General features: G+C 31.1%; 2 protein-coding genes across 5 annotated transcripts; both read right to left on the minus strand.

Annotated features, from left to right (window-relative positions):
* Positions 1–3,929: 3,929 nt before the first annotated feature.
* LOC133675058 (D-aminoacyl-tRNA deacylase) lies at positions 3,930–9,077 on the minus strand. 2 transcript variants are annotated; one of them, XM_062096330.1, is made up of 10 exons: positions 8,879–9,077; positions 8,591–8,771; positions 8,318–8,460; positions 6,192–6,255; positions 6,002–6,054; positions 5,662–5,717; positions 5,126–5,200; positions 4,766–4,954; positions 4,245–4,339; positions 3,930–4,161 (listed from the first exon to the last, which is right to left on the minus strand). In XM_062096330.1, the coding sequence occupies exons 1-9, from the start codon at positions 8,978–8,980 to the stop codon at positions 4,252–4,254; spliced, it is 951 nt and encodes a 316-aa protein (XP_061952314.1). In that variant the 5' UTR covers positions 8,981–9,077; the 3' UTR covers positions 3,930–4,161; positions 4,245–4,251. The 2 variants fall into 2 exon arrangements, with proteins under 2 accessions (XP_061952314.1, XP_061952313.1); XM_062096329.1 differs by having other exon boundaries at positions 3,930–4,339; positions 8,879–9,076.
* Positions 9,078–13,029: 3,952 nt separating this feature from the next.
* LOC133675067 (plant intracellular Ras-group-related LRR protein 7) lies at positions 13,030–18,759 on the minus strand. Of its 3 annotated transcripts, XM_062096344.1 has the most exons (11): positions 18,615–18,759; positions 18,358–18,490; positions 17,663–17,732; positions 17,478–17,524; positions 16,865–16,973; positions 16,615–16,700; positions 16,173–16,263; positions 14,905–14,990; positions 13,990–14,076; positions 13,731–13,871; positions 13,030–13,214 (listed from the first exon to the last, which is right to left on the minus strand). In XM_062096344.1, exons 2-10 carry the CDS (start codon positions 18,454–18,456, stop codon positions 13,761–13,763), a joined length of 786 nt encoding a protein of 261 aa, XP_061952328.1. In that variant the 5' UTR covers positions 18,457–18,490; positions 18,615–18,759; the 3' UTR covers positions 13,030–13,214; positions 13,731–13,760. The 3 variants fall into 3 exon arrangements, with proteins under 3 accessions (XP_061952328.1, XP_061952327.1, XP_061952326.1); XM_062096343.1 differs by having other exon boundaries at positions 18,358–18,748; XM_062096342.1 differs by lacking the exons at positions 18,358–18,490; positions 18,615–18,759 and having other exon boundaries at positions 17,663–18,308.

An 18,759-nucleotide genomic window follows, 5' to 3' on the forward strand; every position in this document is an offset into this window, starting at 1 on the left:
GAGGGGAAGGCTTCGATGTCAATAGTGGGTTTCTTTCGGGTTGTGAAGTGAAGAGATCGGCGAAGATGGAGAGGCGGTGTGGGTTGTTGCTGCTTGGGGTCAGATGAAGAGAGTGATGGGGAGCTGGTTCGTGGCTATTGTTGGGGTGGAGAGGCTGTCTTGGAGAGGGAAATGCTGAGGGGAAACGGCTGTTTCTTGGAGAAGGAGAGAGGTTGTGGCTGAGGGTTTGAAAATGGAAGGGGGGCGGCTGGCCTTTGTGAACAGGGAAAGGGAGGCTTACGGCCGCCCCTGTTCTCTCTGGTTTTTGCTAAATGGGAAGGGGGGCGGCTGGTTCTGTTTTGTTTTCTTTAGGTCCGGGGACTTGAGCAACAGCTTCGGTTAAGAAGAAGAGAGGATTATGGGTTTTAGGGATTTTTGTGTTGCCTCCTCAAATGTTCAAAATTCCGCCACCCCCCCCTTCTTTTTGTGTGTTGAAGGTTACTATTTATAGGCAAAATGGTGTCTGGATCTCAAAATTGGTCCCTCAACTTTTTTTTTGTAAATTTTATTTTTCTTGTTTTTTTGAATTTTTCTTATCAACATCGTCTCGAATGAGAAAAATCGGTGATTTTAAAAATAACGCGTTAAAAGTCAAACGCATTCCCAAGATCTTTGAAAATTTAAATTCTTTTGAGATGATGCTGAAAATGCTAAAAACGATGCAAATATATTAAAAATATATTTTTTGGATTTTTGTTGTTTTTTTGTTATTTTTGGATTTTTCAAAAATTTTATCAAAACATGGGTCAAAAATTGGATAGCAACAAGTATAAAAAACATTCTCAATATATTTGCTCTTATTTCAACTAACTTACCATTTTCTCTCATCCCAAGCTCCTCAATTAAAAAACCATTTTCTCTCATCTCAAAGCTCTCCAACAAACTCTCACATTGTTCCTTAAGACCAATTGAAAGATACATTACGTTACGGTCATTAACTAGTGCACCTTCTATATACTTCAAAACAAGTGACTCTCATTGCTATTTTCATCATGTTCATATAAGCCTTTCAAATTCATATTGCAATGATTCGCTTCATAGTAATTATTCTTGTTATCCTCTTCAATTTCATTTGTTATTTTATTTTTATTGTCTAGTGAAAGAACTTCAAAATCATCACAACTCTCAGAACTTATCTCTTGTTTTGCATTGCAATCTTCAACTTCATAGAGACCATTGTTACTCTCCTCTTAATGTTCGTGCTTGATTTCTCTTTTATCCTGTATTGAAAGATTTAGGTTTTGGTATGAAATTGTTGTTGTATCAAGTGTTTTCTCTAGATTCTTTCCTATCTCTTTTCCAATAATTCATAAAAACCCAATAAGTTTTCAACCTTCTCACTCTTAGTTTTAGAATTTAATGTCTTTGAATCACCATCTAATCATTTTGCATCTTTTTTGGCATTGGTTTGCAACTTTCCATTCATCAAGTAGTTTTCTTTTAATAAGTATTGTAAATTATTCATGCTTACTTGCCTTGACAAATCTCATACAAGTTTCTTTATTGTCAGCATTCACGGTTTGGATCCTCAGATTCTCTTATCTCTTTGTATTATGAACCTTTTGGAATAGTCTCTCTTGCAAGTTAGTAAGCATGGCTTCATTACTATCTAGCTAATTCCTCATATTATTGAATACCGCACTCATGTGCTTAAATTCTTGTTACATAGCCTATAAAATGAGAAAGTGTTCTTCTCTTTCTTAGCTAATGACTCGTTTTTAGAAGACATCATCAAATCTGAAATTTTATGTTAGAAACAAGAAATATCCTCACACTCCCTCGTATACTTACACTCAATACATGTCACTTCACTCATGTTTCACTCAAATTTTTAGTTTTTCATGATAAAAGTCTCACCTTTTTATCTTTTACCTCTCTTGTTCGCCACTTTAGTTCTTTAGGGAACCAATCAGAACCAACCAAAAATCTCAATTTCATAACGCTCAACCGATAGAATTCAAAACACAACAATTAAGAAAATGATAACAAAAATAAAGATGAAAACAAAAACAAATATGAAAACAAAAACGAATACGATTACAATTATGATTACAAAAACATCAATGAAATTCAAAAATTGACTCTATAAAACCTGAAAACTAGTATAAACTCCAACAATCTGAATTCATTTGCAAACAAATAATTACACACTGAAACAAAAATTATTATGAAACCCGAAATCAATATTTCAACAAACAACACCCAGTAATAAAACCAACCAATTCAGCGGAATCTATATTGCAATTTTCTCAAGTCTCAAATTCAAGAATTGTAAATTTCAATTTTGCATCACTAACAAACACTTGCGATTTCAAATTTACTTCTTTTTTTAATATACTGATTTGGTAGTAGGAAAACTTAACTGAAACTTTTAGTTTTTTTATATTAGCCGCAACAATTCAATAATTGAGAAACAACAAGCAAACAATGCAAAAATTTTAAAATGGATAGATAAAACATGATTTTAGAATCTTGCTCTAATACCAATTGATGTGAACCTAGAAGATAAAAACCCTAAAACCTATAAATATGAAAGAATACAACTCAAGAAAGTTAAAATCAGATTGATAAAAAACTCAACCCAATGATTACTTAAACTAAGAAAATTATTAGATAAAATACCTTAACTCATTGATTATAAAGAATCAAGAACTGAAAGTATAAGGAAGAACACCACAAAAACAATTAATCTTTAATAAGTCATGAATAGTTCAATGAAAAACCAAGAGAATGAGCAATCTTGCCACACAAAATATTATTTATGAATAATAAGCAATCTGAAAAAAAAAAATCTTAAATACAAGTTAAATAACCTTATTTATACCAGATAAAACATCTTAAACAAAATTGAAAAAATAACAAAAGAGTTCTAAATAGAATAAGAAAAATAATCATAAACCAATTAGGAAATTAAATGTAATTTTTGCAAGGCCTTTCCAAACCTGATTGCAATGAAATTTTTACCATTAAAAAAAACAAGACATAAAATCTTTTAGTAAAATTTCAGCTCAATCCAACATTCAAATCAAAATTTATACTTATTAGTGTAAAAATATATATTACAAAAATAAGCTTAATATTGACTTTCCTTGTCCAATCCGCAAGCTACCCATCTTGGTATCCTTGAAAATTAGAAATTCTTTGCAAAACAATACTCCCAAGCTTCCGACTTTTTTTCCTTGCAAAAAATAGGACTTCCAATGTTGTCAAAGCTGCCGACTCTAATATTGCCAAAGTTGTTGCTACATAAGAAATCCTTGTAAAAGAATGATTTTTGCCTAATTGGTATTCTTAAAAAGTAAGGAATCCTAATTGGTATATTGTTTTGTAAAAATCCACAAATCATAAGGAATACAATCCTTTTTTTATAGTTTGTTTCTTTTTACTTTCCTTGTTTGCTAGTAAATTTTAAACCTAACTTCAAAAATATTGCTCTTTGGTATGAATAAATTACTAGGCTTATTATATACAGATGAAAAACTTGAAATGTTTAATTTTCATCCCAACTAAAATCGCAACAAAATTCTACCTATATCTTTAATTATAACACAAACAATACACAAAAATCCAATCTAATAAATTTACAACTTTTTAATCTAAATATCTTGAATTAAACCAATCAATTACTCTTAGATCTTGTTAATTTTAAATCTTATAATTAGTCTAATTAATACCTCTAATAGATACTTTGATGATACTCATAAATTCTGCTGTTGTTAGTTTTAAACCTCTAATTGATGCCTCCAATGGATATGGATATGATGCTCACGTATTCTTCTCAAAAAATGATACTCTAATGGATATATTGATAATGCTTGCTGATTCTCAACATAAATTAGTAAAATGAGAAGTTTTCAGTACTGGTTTGAGGTAGTCCAAGCTTCACAAAATTAAAAGTAAACACTGAATCTTTTCATAACCCCGGAATTCTATTTAGCTAATAGAGAAATTCATACAAATTCAAACTCAAATTTGAAAGATAATACTCTAATAACTTTGAATTTAAATAAGACTATATCTTGCTAAGGTGTGCATTGCAAGTGATGTGATGAGATCCAGCCATCCATTCGTATTCATCCCCCAATATATATCTGAAAAGAAATCTTCTTCTTCATCCTCTCCCTGGCTAAGATCGTTACACAAGAGAATTGAAACAAAGTGTGAATCCTTTCAAATATAATTGGTTTTTATTCAATAGTACTGACACAGTAATTAAGAGAAGTCACTGGCTTTCCCAATCTTTATGTTCTGCTCCAGCAAGAAAGTTGTGACGACATTCCTCTGCCAGCTCTTAAAACTCCTGCATTCACCAATAAAATCGATAGCATTAGGAAGATACAGTTTTTGGAAAAGAATAAAGAAAATAAGCATCACAAAGCATAAGATGCAAGAAGCTCATTGTGCTTTGAGGGGAAAAATATGGATTTTACTGGAAATCCAACATATTCAAATTTGCACAAAGATAAACAACATATACAACTCTTGTCAACTTCATTTTATTTAAAATTAAACAAATGCAGACTGAGCGTTTTTCAAAACTGTCAAACAAGGCCATGCCTCTTGACAAACTCTTTTTCAGTCATTTCTAGATTAACATTGTGTTCACACACAAACTGCAGGTCTGCATACTCTATAGATCGCAATGATCAAAGCAATTAAGGTAAAAGTGGTTTTCGGAGGATATGACACTAATCACAAATGAAAATTCGTTCATGGAATGACAAACTTGTGATCAAGATGTGCTAGAATTTCTCCCCCAGGGAAAGCTGATTTAGTAGCCTCAAATGCAACTTTGATTGCTTCTTTCCAAGTTCCGTGCACAGCCTCAGTATTTAGTTGTGTTTTTGATTGACCAGGATCTTCCATCGGCAAGGAGTATCCAGAAAGCAAATGGCCTACCCAAACACCATCTTTTCTGAAAATGGAACATTAAAAAAAAATGTCATCTTGATAAACAGCCATCCATTTCCATTCAAAAAAACAATACCCTCAATTCAGGAGCATAATTACTGCGATGATGTAAGGTACAAAATAATTACTCGGCCGTATAGATAAACAGAAAAAAGATGCCAAGATGGAAACTTACAGAACAATGTCCGTGTGCCGGGGCGCATAATGCCCGCCACCTATTCCAAGAAGAATTTTGTTGCTACCACCATTCCTGAATCGATAAAAGTATCAATTTTGCAAATGATAGTGTAAATTTGAAGGGTTTTGGGACATAATAACTGCTCTATTTCCCCCTTCATCTATCTATCTTTTGGTATAAAGTTTTTTTCTTTTACCCTTTCCCTTTCCAAACCAAGAGAGGGTCATCACATGAAGAAATGTTAAGCAAGCTTCAAACACTTGCATTCACTTGCTGTAATATAACATGGAAATCATTCATGACACATGCAGAAAAACCTGAGGGAAACCAGAAAAGTATTCCCAGATTATTCATGCCTAACAATCATGAGTACGAGGAGAAACAAATTCCCTTTGATTTAAAAAAAATGGAAAGTCATCTACCCGCTCCATATCTTGTTGCTTAAGAAAAATAAGTTGCAATTCATTACTTTAAAACTATGGAATTATCTATTCATTCCATATCTTGCTGCTTGAGAATAATGAGTTATGTACCTGCCCCAGTCTCCCTCAGCAATTCCTCCTCCAAGACCCAATCCTTCCCAGACTAACTTCAAGCACCAAACAAATTATATCACTAAACTGGGTAAAATTCTTCATTATCACTTCAAAACTCAAACATAAACTAGTCATGCTGCTTTATTGCTCATTCATAGGCAAATGAAAGAGAGAACTGGATTGTGATACTATGAATGATTCAAAGTTAAAACTTTCCAATCAAATGCAAACAAAAAAGTGAACTCAGCAGGTAAGTAATGTCTTGAAAGCATGCAATATAACTATAACAAGGCCACTGCATATAAAATATAGCTTATTCTGACCAACAAATACCCACCAATGCAATGGCCTGTGCAGCATCCTGCCTCCTCCAGTATTCTTCTGTGCTACCTAGTAAAAATGGAAAAGGAAATCAACAATTAACTAAACCAGGAAAAATCTACAACACAAAAGGTCAATGGATTGTAAAACCAAAAATAACAATCCCATAATGAATAAAGCCGACCTAATCAGTGGTAGAAGCTTACCAATCTCCACAAACATGGTTGGCGAATTAGTTAATGGCCCATGATGTGTGGCTTCTAATGTAACCTAAAACATGATAGAAAAATTGAAAAAAGTCAGTATGTTTCAACTCTTTTGGTGAAAGGGGGAAGAAAAGGATACGCACAGCCACAATAAAGAGATTTTTTTGTACCCACTAATACTAATACTCATGATTATGATTAAACTAGAACATAAACTAGTTAATGAAAAAGAATTAATCAATAAATGCAGTTTGAGATTAAACTAAATGCAACAATTATCAGAAAGTTCCTCTAGGCTATGGTTGAATCTCTTCCCATTGAGTCATCTTGGGCTTCCTTTAGATGTGCATTCCAAGGCAATTTCAGTGCAAGATTATATTATTTAGCTTCAGTAAAGAAGCAGGAGCATGTGGAAGAGGCAGTATCCCTGGAGGTGTAGAAAATTACTTGCATTCTGAGCACGCAACCATGTTTGCCTACATTGTTTTTCTTCATTTCCCATTCCAGATTCAGCTGTTCAGGAATCAGAAAAGCTTCGAAGGGATTTCTTGAGGAAGAGAATGGAAGAGGAATTTAAGTGCTACTTGGTAAATTGGTGAGAGCAGTGTACTCCTTTTGATTAGGATGCTTGAGTGCTCCTGATTGGACAGGTACTCAGTAAAGCATGATAGTTTTTGGAGGAGACTTGTAGTTGCCAAAAGCAGGGAAGGTACTGGAGGCTGGTGTTCCAGAGTTAAGAGTTCTCAAGGTGCTAGCTTATGGAACACTATTACAAATGGTTTGGATGTCTATATTAATAGAAATAATAGAATCCTGATCTACTATAATGTTTGGCATGGGCAATCAACCTTTAAAGTGAATTTCATGATTTCTTCTCCTTAACTTCAAATGAAAAAGGCAACAACAGCTAGCTATAGTGTGTGGGGGACGGTGATCAATTGGATTTAAGATTTAGAAGAGATTAATTACGACATGACTGGAACTTAGATACAATAAATCCTCCACTAGTATTGCTGTATCTAGGGAAGAATTTATGGGCACTGACAGTTAGATGTAAATGAATTTATGATCTAAAGATATCCCAGGAGTCTTTTAAGAGGTTCAAGAGAGTTGTATTTTGACAGCTAAATATTTGAGGAGAAGATATAAGATTAAAATAAGTTGGAAATTTCTGTTCAGATCTAATTGAGAAGTTACACATCATTTACTTTGAGATTGCCCATAAGCAACTATATTGCACAACTTATTACTATCTCTGCTAGGGTGCTCATGAACTACAAATCCATTCAAAAAGTGTGCTAGGTTCAGCTAATAAAAAACGGGACCGAGCGTGCTTTTCCCAGATTCTCAATTCTAGTGGGTTTCAGCTGATTATGATGTTCTTTTCCTCTTTCTCATGGACATAATTATCTATGCTACTTCATTAACACCATAAGCTAAAAGGAAACTGAAATTTACGTTAGCTCAATTAATTATCCTCTTACACTAACCTGTTTATCCCTTTGTCATAGCCAATTCTTTCCTTTTAGATATTTGAATTTTCTATTGTTTTACACTTTGGTTTGAAGTTATATTTCTATAGTTTTTTGTGCTAAATTTATTTTGATTTGTTTTATCTTGCTTAATGTGTTGATAAATATTATGATATTAAATTAACAATTTATTTTATGAAATAGAGTTTCCACTATTTGTTAACAAATAAATTGAGAGACGAACAAAAATTTGTATATAAGAAGAAACATAGCTCTTTTCCACAAAAAGCTCATAGCAATTAAGCATTAAAATAATAATTGTATATTTAAAAAGCTACGCGTCAATTGAAACCACCGCACACTTTAGGTGGGGCGTGCGGTGGTTTCTAATGGTGAAAAATAGGCTTCAACTATATTGCACAAGTTATTACTATCTCTAGTCCTTAAGGGTTAATTCAGCATAAGTAACTCAAAATGAAAATCAAGAATCCAAACCTGTTAGGATTATCAAATGAACACAACACACAAATCGCAAACAATCAAATGAAGAATTTCCAATTTATATGTATTATCAACACAACACACGCATCGCGGGATTCTACAATCACGGTTATACAAATGTATCTTAACATCAAATGTTAATTAACTCATTACCTCGAATTCAGGAGTTAGTTTATGTGATTCAGCAATAGTCCTCAAGAGCCTCAACCATGGTCCTATCCGAGGATTTGGAGGTGCTGCCCATCCTGGCTTCCCACCAGCAACAAGAACCTCTCCTTCACCAATATGTGGAGTACCTAAGCCAAGAATGCAAATCCGAACAAACATTACATTCTTCATTGCATTATTGTTTCCCCTTTGAATCCATAAGGCTAACAAACAAAGAACCAAACAGTAGTACAATAAAATGAATGTTAATTAATATACCAATTGGATGGACCGTAAGAGATGGCCGACTAGAAGAAGCAGCATGCTTGCTAAGAAAAATGATCTCATCGACTAACTCGCCGGTTGCCTCCTCCCAACGTTTATCTAAGTGATCCTCCTTAACAAGACTGTTATCCACTTTTATTAGCCTCACTTCCTTGTTTACAAAACTTACGGCATCCTAACAAACACGCCATAGAATTCATGTCAGTCAGTCTCTGTTTAAACTTTAATTAATTTTGTTGAAAGAAAATAAAGCAAGAAAAGCAGAGGGTGAGAATTGCTGACCTGCAAGGAGGGGCCAGTGTGCCAACCGGGCATGGCTAGAAGAGCCGAGGCGGGGCCTATGGATGCTGGATCTGAGGTGGTCGCCACCAACAGGATCACCATTCTCTTTTCTCTTTCCTTTGAGAACAGTTTCTTCGCGGCAGACGAATTCTTTGGAGAACACAGGACTGGGCATCTGGTTTCCGCGTGACTATTTATTGAGTTTTTTCTTTTTCCACTTTTTACAAAGGCAAAGATCAAATTGAATTCTTAAACCTTATTTTTTATTTTAAAAATATTTTTAAAAAAATTAATTTTTTTAATTCAAATTATTTTAATATACTAATATTAAAAATAATTTTTAAAAAACCAAAAAAAAATATTATTTTGATATATTTCAATATTTTTAAAAAAATAATTATTATTATACTCTCAAATATCTTCTAGTATTACTTTAAAGACTCCTTTCTATTTACTACACAAAAATAAAAAATTAATTTTAATTTTTTTAATATTCATTAAAATTAAGAAATAATAAAATAAAAATATTAAATATTATATAAAAAACAAAATAAATTAAATTTTATCTCATTTAAATTTATAAATTTAAATTATTTATTAATTTAATTTAAATTAAATATTCTAATTAAATTTTGTTCCAAATAAAAAAAAGACATGTGTATCAGTTTTTTTTTCATGAATAGATTATAGTTTTGATTTCAATAAAAAAATTATAAAAATGAGTTAAATATTTGATTTAATTAAAAATTAAATTATTTTATTTTTAATTTATAAAATATAACTTATACAATATTTTTCTTTAAAAAAGTTGTTTCAAGTCATTTTTTATTAAACATACTTCTAATTTAAAATAATTTAAACTTTTTAAAATTATTTATGAAAAATAAATTTTTAGATTATAAATCAAATTTAAAAGTCATAATTTAAAAATCATGACAGACATACTCTTAATGGTTAATATTTAGTTAAAAGTTTATATACATTTATTATAATAACTCCTAATAATAAACTTTAAAAATTTAGTTAACAGTTTCTTCGCGGCACACGAATTCTTTGGAGACCACAGGAATGGGCACCTGGTTTCCGCGTAACTATTTATTGAGTTTTATCTTTTTCCACTTTTTAAAAATGCAAAGTTCAAATTGAATTCTTAAAACTTATTTTTGTATTTTAAAAAAGTTTAGATTTTTTTATTTTTTATTTTTAGATTAATTATTTTTATATTTTTAGATTATTTTGATGTACTGATATTAAAAATAATTTTAAAAAAATAAAATAAATATTATTTTAATATATTTTCAAGTAAAAAACACTTTAAAAAAATAATTATTATCATTCTCTCAAACATATTTTATATTATTTTAAAGGCTCTTTTTTATTTACTATATGAAAATGAAAAATTAATATTAAAACTTTTTTTAATGTTCGCTTACTTTAAAATAATATTTATTATATAAAAAATAAAATGAATTAAATTTTATCTCTTTTAAATTTGTAAATTTAAATTATTTATTAATTTAATAATTTGATATAATTTTTTAAATTTTAATTATTTTTTTCTAAGTTCTTTAGAGTTTTGATAGTCAAAATAAAATATTAATAAATTATTATATATAGATAGATTCAGTTTGAGATATTTATTTTAGATTATTTAAGTGTTTTTTTATGTATGAATAGGTATATAATGAAAAAACAAGATAAATTTTTTTTTGATAAACTATATTAATGTTTTAATTTCTTTTTTAATTAGAATTTATATATTAGTATTTGCAATATTTTATAGTCTTGCGTGTGTATTGTTAATTTTTTATATAGAGTATACTAGCCTTTGTGTTTGCCTTTCTCCACACGAGGCTGGATTATTTTTTTGAATAAAAAATATTATTCAAGTATTGAAAATAAGTAAAATACATGTATAAAAAATCATTTATGAAAAATATGTAAAAACTCTAATTAGAGTTAAGCCAACACATAATATTTTTTCAAAATCGTGGTTCAAATTATGTTACTGGAATAAATTGATTAAAAAATTATTATAAAGTTTTTTTTAAAAAAAAAATATGTTAACTTTTTAAACTCATGACTTGGGTAATTAAACTTGAAGCATCTAATCTAAAAAAAATCATGAAAACAATCCCAAAAAAATAAATATTAAATGATGAAATTAAAAAAAATTATAATAATACAAAAGAATTTTAAAAAATAACAATTTAAAAAATGAGGATCAAAATCACTACCACTACTATATTATTAATAAGTAATGCCATCACTATTACTATTATTTATAACCATTATTATTATTATCATCATCATCATCATAATCATCACCACCACTACAACTATTGCTAACATTATTATTATTAGTAATAATAGTAGCATTCCTATTATTATTAATATTATTTTAACAATCATTACTACAATCATCATCACTATTACTATTACTATTATTATTACTATTGTTATTATCTATATCATTACAATAGATATTATTAATATTTTTATTATCATCACTATTTCTTCTTCTTCTTCTTTCTCATATCATCATCATTATCATCATTACTAATTTAATTTTTGTTATTGTTATCATTAATAATATTATTATTTGCATTACTATTTTTTGAATTATCATCATCATCATCATCATTACTATTACAATAATAATATAATATTGAAAAAAAATAAAATCCATAAACTTGATTTGAATGATAGAATTGAAAACTATAAAAATTTCAACAAAAGAACCAAGGAAAACAATAAGAAATCAAAAGAAAAGAGACTAAATTGAAATCATTATTATCATTGAAAAAACAAAAATCATAAACTAATTTGAAAGATAAAATTAAAAGCCATAAAAACTTTAACAAAAAGGCAAAGAAAAAAATAAAAAAATTAAAGTAGAAGGACCGAATTGAAATACCTTAAATATACAAACTAAACTCCAAAATTTGAATTGAAAACAAACAAAACTTTAATAAAAGGAAAAATGACTAAAAAACAATAATCAAAATTAAAAGGTTTGAATATGAAATAATTATAACAATGAGGACCATAATGTATTTACCAGAATAGAAAAGATAAATAAATGAAGAAAAAGAAAAAGGATCACCAGCCACATTTAGAGAACACGCGGCTTTTATAATGGAAAAAAAATGGCAATGAACAAACTAAGACGGTTGAAATCTATTTTTTACCATTGAAAACCACCGCACGCACCACCTAAAGTGTGTGGTGGTTCTAATTGACGCGTTGCTTTTTAAATATACAATTATTATTTTAATGCTGCTTTTTAAATATACAATTATTATTTTAATGCTTAATTGCTATAAGCTTTTATATATAAATTTTTTTTCGTCTCTCAATTTATTTGTTAACAAATAGTGGAAACTCTACTTCATAAAATAAATTGTTAATTTAATATCATAATATTTATCAACACATTAAGCAAGATAAAACAAATCAAAATAAATTTAGCACAAAAAACTATAGAAATATAACTTCAAACCAAAGTGTAAAACAATAGAAAATTCAAATATCTAAAAGGAAAGAATTGGCTATGACAAAGGGATAAACAGGTTAGTGTAAGAGGATAATTAATTGAGCTAACGTAAATTTCAGTTTCCTTTTAGCTTATGGTGGTAATGAAGTAGCATAGATAATTTATGTCCATGAGAAAGAGGAAAAGAACATCATAATCAGCTGAAACCCACTAGAATTGAGAATCTGGGAAAAGCACGCTCGGTCCCGTTTTTTATTTGCTGAACCAAGAACTTTTTAAAGGGATTTGTAGTTCATGAGAACCCTAGCAAACTACTTTAGCATCATCATCATCATCATCATCATCATCATCATCATCATCAACAATCAGATATGATTGACTGGATTCTGTCACACGGACAAATATTCAATTAAGAGATTACTCCTTTGAATATATTTTTTAATTCCCTTTTTGTTGACATCCCTTTACTTTCTGAGGCCAAAAACAATAAACAGTGCAAATTTAGATGAGCAAATATTTCTGAGAATTAAATAGTTTTGAAAACCCTCGTCTACTCTTGTTCTTTTAATCACATACTGGACCAGTTTGCATCTAAAAAATGAATTCAGGTTGCACTTTAAGGTCTTAAAAACAAAATGAAACGAGATGCATCAACTACCAAAACACCCATAATTAACTATTCAAAAAGAAAAGAGAAGACATTTACATCGATATGTTATATTCCATAGGTGACAAAATATTCAGGCTGTAAAAGGAGATAGCTACTCTAAAACTACAACCATCACGATTCAACACCCTTGTTTCCCTTGCTTTAGCCCTTAAAGATGTCCCACGTCCATTCTGTTCAGGAGAAAGTACATTAATTTGCTAAAAACAATTCAAGAGAAAGCATATTCTGGAATGTTTTTACAGAGGAAGCGTCGCATCAAAATGGAACAGCAAATGTGCACATTCAAACACTTGCTTGTGTGCGCGCATGTGTGCTGTGATCATGTATGTTTTGATTTTGTTCAATACCAAATAATTTCTACTTTGTCATGCACCTAAAGAAAAGGTCTTGCAGACAATCAACCGATAGATATTGATGATCTCATCCCATGTAGCCACAAAAATGAAATACGTTAATCCAATTTTAACTTAACAAGACATGTGAGGGAAGGTTAAGGGTATGAAGGGGGTGCAGGAACATGACATTTGCAGAATTCACCAGTTGGTAAAATGTTTGTTCTTCGAGAAGTGTAACTCTATTTCACTCGGTCACTGTACCAAGCATTGATATTTTTATTTTTTTTGGTGTGGGGGGGCAATTAAAAGAAAAAACTTCATGTCATAAAAAGGTTATGGTGTGAAACTTACTATGTTGTTGGAGTATCAAGGCAATAGTAATCATAGATCAACACCCTCATCAAGGCCTTTTGAACCAATCATTACGTTTGAATCTATTTGTTTGTCAAACTTCCTCTTCCTTCTGCCTTCAAATTCTTGAAATCCTTCCATCTACAAGTAATTTTTTGAACATTTCAAATACAAAAGAAAAACACAATACTAACCCTGCTGCTAAACTGAAAAAAAACAAAAATCAACCATGCAGTAGAGAGCTGAATCTGTGTCTTGCCTGCTGAAATTGATCCATAGAAATTGGATTGTCATGCAAAGAAATACTCTGGAGAGCCTTACAGTCTTTCAAAAGATTTGGAGGAATCTGTCAACCATGGAATACAAAATTGTATATAGTCTTGTCTGACAAATAAGACCTACATTGATGATTCAAATTATCATAGTACTAACTCGCAAGTCACAAGCATACACTCAACTGGTAGAATGCATGCATAAACCAAAATATGAACATAAAAAATGGATGAGTCTGTGAAGAGAAGGAAAGAAACTAGTGCTGCTGGCCAGAAAATAGTTAGTGTTCAAATCATTATATTCAATCTAACTAATCTGGATAAATAAATAATTAAGCTCAAAACAGTTAATCCAATTTGATACACAGCCACTAAACAACTATTATTTCCTAAACCACAGCCTGAAGGTTTGAGTGAGAACTTTTGCAAGTTTTATAAATTATAAATCAGGGGAAAATGAAATTGCTTCTCAGATTAGAAGAAAAAAGGAATGAAGAGAACATTGTCAAGGTTAAAAAAGAAAGGTTAAGGATTCAAGAAGAAGGAACATCAGCAAAACAGCTATTTGCTTTCAATTGACAGGGAAATAAATATAGAAGAAACTGGAAGCAATTAAAAAAAGAAAGAAATGGCATGCACAATGAAAATATATAATCAACAAACTCTCCTGAATTACAATTGAAACCTAGTTAGCAACACTCTACAATACTAGTTATCATTTCCATTACAGAGAAAAAAATTAAATACAATTGGTACGCCCAATATGACCATTATACTAGTAAACTGGAAGGCATTCTGGAAGTGGGCCATCATGACTGGCAGAGGCTGGCAGTATCAAATTACCACATCTACCACTATGTACAGTTTCAGAGAAGTTAGACAAGATTTGAACTAAATATTACCTGGCCCACACTATTATTGTTCAGGGAAAGCGACTTCAAGTGAATGAGATTGCAAACAGATGCAGGAAGATCTTCAATGAGATTATCTGCAAAATTGGCCAAGATAATAAGCTGTGAGAACTCTGAGGAGTAATGGTAGGATTATTGATATCTAGAAGCACTAAAACAGAACGAGCTACTCGTATTATTTCTAAATAGGCAAACAAAATCAAATCCATGTGCAAGAAAACAAGTAAAATGTATTCAGATCTCATCCAACTCATGGCGGCCATATAATGACACTCCAAACAACCGTACAAGTGGTTCAAAATAAGAATTGGATTGGTGAAAAAAAAAATCCATGTGCAAGATTAATATATGAAAAAGCATCAAACTAATGCCCATCAAAATGACACTTCATGGAACTATACAAGTTGCCCTCATAATAAATGCATGCAGCTATTTATGTATCTTGACAAAACCTCTTGGAGCATAAAGTTGTGTATATGAGCCTAATGTTAATACAAACACTATCAATAACTTAATCTGTACAATTTACCTGTTATGTAATCCAAGAAGGTGCTTAAAAATTACCAAGATTTATGCTTCATTCCTAGTAATATCCAGCGCTGCAGTTCTAGAAGCATTTATCTACTACAAACATTTAGATCAATTTCTAGGCATGAACATAAAACAAAGATTTATTCCAACCACCAGACACCTTAACCTTTTCCGAATTATTTGAAGGGAGAACCAAGAAGGAGAGTTTATCCAATTAGTTTTAAGACAATCAATTTGATTTCTAAACATAATTTACGAGTTAACTTTTGAGAAATCCATCACAATTGTTGCGAAGGAAACAAAAAAAAGGAAACAGCATAAGAGTGATGAACAAAAATCCTAGTACAGTAGAATCAGATTATCAGTGAGTTTAGAGCATCAAATTTACATGGAATTTCCAGCAACTGAATCATTTCAACAGGCATTATCCAAATCTAGGGCCTATGCCATTAAATTTTCATATTTGTAACAATTATCATGAAAGCTACTGATGTTGGACCTTTTTGCAGCTGCCATATCAGTGACAACCAGCTGCCTCTACTGATGTTTGTACCGACAATCCTCTTCAAATAGGAAAGTTGAAGAGTTTCATTATCCATGAATGAAAAACAGGTAACAAAAAAAAGGTTTATGGAATGCTTCACATCATATTCAATTACAGTAATTTTTTTGTGCATAAATATCAACAGGGAAAAAGATTAAAAAGAAAAAAATAGATATTAGCATACCATTTGCTTGTAATTCTTCTAGAGAAAAACAACTCCCAATTGATTCTGGAAGAGTCTTTAACTTGTTATTTGACACATTTAAAAGTGATAACTGCATCATCAAACATTAACTTTTGTCATGGAAGTTAAAGAGATAAGATAAATGCATCATGCTGAAAACCAGTAGTGCCATATTCTTATGAAGTAATAGGGGAAGTATTTTGGTCAATTTCTAACTGCCCACAAGGCAGACTTTCACCTCTCTTAACTATTTGCATCCTCTAACTTCTGTCATGAATTCTATTTTATTTGTTTTGAGAAATGTTTAGGTGCGTTCTTTTGAAAATCTAAGTATAGACCTTCTACATTAAAATTTCCTTATTCTCATACTTGGTAAATTTTATGCAATCTCAAATCATTTCATAGCTTAATTCAATATCAACAACCAAATAGAGCCACTTACATTGCGCAAACTCCCAATCGTCTCAGGCAAGCATGTTAGAATGTTATCTGAGATGGAAAGCCTCTCAAGCCTCACCAGCTGACCCACTAAACAGGAAATATTCATCAATTTAGGTTTTACACAAGAAACAAGGACAGTAGGAAGTGTGCAGATAACGCCATGAAGACTGTCAGATTCAAGCACAAAGGTAAAGGAAATAGATTTAAGAAATAATAATAAATCATCTTACTTATTTAGAGAAGAACATTACATTCATCAGGTAAGGAAGCAATTCGATTCCCATCAAGCGTCATAACTTTTAGTGACTGCAGTTTCCCCAAATTCATTGGCAATCGCTCAACAAGATTATCAGCTAAAACCTGAAAAGAGAAAGTTGCTTTGATGGGTAATCCAGGCATTCCATAAGATTAGCTATATGCTAACAAGTACTTCCATATACTTGTGACACTATGACTATGGATGACACAACTGCTAGAAAAATAATTGATCTGTTCAAGCATCAATTCATGAGTAAACTCTCTGGGTGTATGAAAATTAAATAAATGAAACAACACTTTCTTCATGGTTATGGCCCTATAGACTTTGGTAGTCCACCATAAATCAGGACACAAAAACCATTGGCCTTTGTGGTAAGCAGTACACATTCCTATTTAAAATGCAAAAAGTTGCAGATTCAGCCCACAGGAGGGGAAAGGTAAAAAGGAGAATGCCATATCCCATAAATTTCAATTTAAAAACAAATTTGAAAAATTAAAGCTTTAAGATAACATACAAGGGCTTTTATGCAAGTTTGTATTTACAATACAAGTTCTCAAAAAAAAAAAAATTAAAGGCAGTTAAAGCTAAAATTTTATAATTCTTACCAGGCGTTGCAGGTTTATCAATTTGCTGATCTCCATTGGAATGTCAACTGCAGTGAAAACATGGCCATCAAGTCTTACAATAACACAGGTGAGGCAAAACTGCAGGTTTTTTTTTTTTTTTTTGCCACTACAAATCCATATCATCTGACAAAACGGATTTGAGAAAAGCCAACAAAAGCTATTACCCAATTTATTGTGTGTTAAATCAAGGGTGCGGACCGCTTTGTCAAGATCAAGAACCTCGTCAGGAAAAGCCTGTTGGTGAAAAAATAGAGAATGAAAAGGCATATGAACAACTGCGTTTATACTGCTGATATCTAAACTATCAGCACTCACCTTCTGCGGTAGAAAAAGTTGGTAACTTCTAAACGATTTACTTACAGTACAGAAAGAAATGCTAAAAGAACGAATCATGAAATGAAAACATTGAGTAAGAAATTCGGATGCGAATTTATTAGATTAGTCATATGCATGGTATACATGTTTACTTATACAAGCATGTGCGCTCCAAGAGGTAGTGATGGCAAGGGGAAAAAAAATCAATCATCATTTCTTTTCTATCAAGTAAATGCTTTAAAATTAATCGAAGTAACACCCAACCAAGTAAACATCATAAGTCGAAACCACTTAGCTTTAATCATCGTATTCAGCAAATTAGCCATGTCATAATAATATCATCAAAACAGAAATAACCATTCATTTCATTCTGCAGATAAACACCTGATTACTACGTTGAGTTGCTTGTTCTTAATTTTTTAATCAAACGAAACCCAATATCCTTGTTATTTACTTATTTATTTAACCTTAACAAACAAGAAGGAAACAATAAATATAATATATATATATATATATATATATATATATATATATATGTGATTGCCTTCAATTTAGCGTCGCGAAAAGCAACAATGCCGGTAGATCGCCAGCGGGCAATCCTAGAAGCTTTAGAATCCACGTTTTGGCTTGCACAGCAACCCATCTTCTTCGTTATCGTCAATGATGATCAGCTTATGCTTATGTTTAAAAAAAAAGAAAAAGGATTAGGTTTTTTAGGTTTAGGTAGAAGGGTGGAAGCCAATTCAAATAAAATGTTTGCAGAAGAAGAGATGGTAAGAGCATGAGTATTAGAAAGGAAACCACAATCTTAGATGACCGACAGAGCCACCCCCGCCCTCTCCCGTCTCCTCTCCTCCCCTCTAGCTAAACCGCGTTGCTGTTGACTCTCTTTTTTCTCCTCTTTTGCTTTTTCTTTTTTCTCTTGATTATATTACTCTCACTTAAT

The sequence above is a fragment of the Populus nigra genome, chromosome 16, assembly GCF_951802175.1.
Source record: "Populus nigra chromosome 16, ddPopNigr1.1, whole genome shotgun sequence".
NCBI classification, from domain to species: Eukaryota; Viridiplantae; Streptophyta; class Magnoliopsida; order Malpighiales; family Salicaceae; genus Populus; species Populus nigra.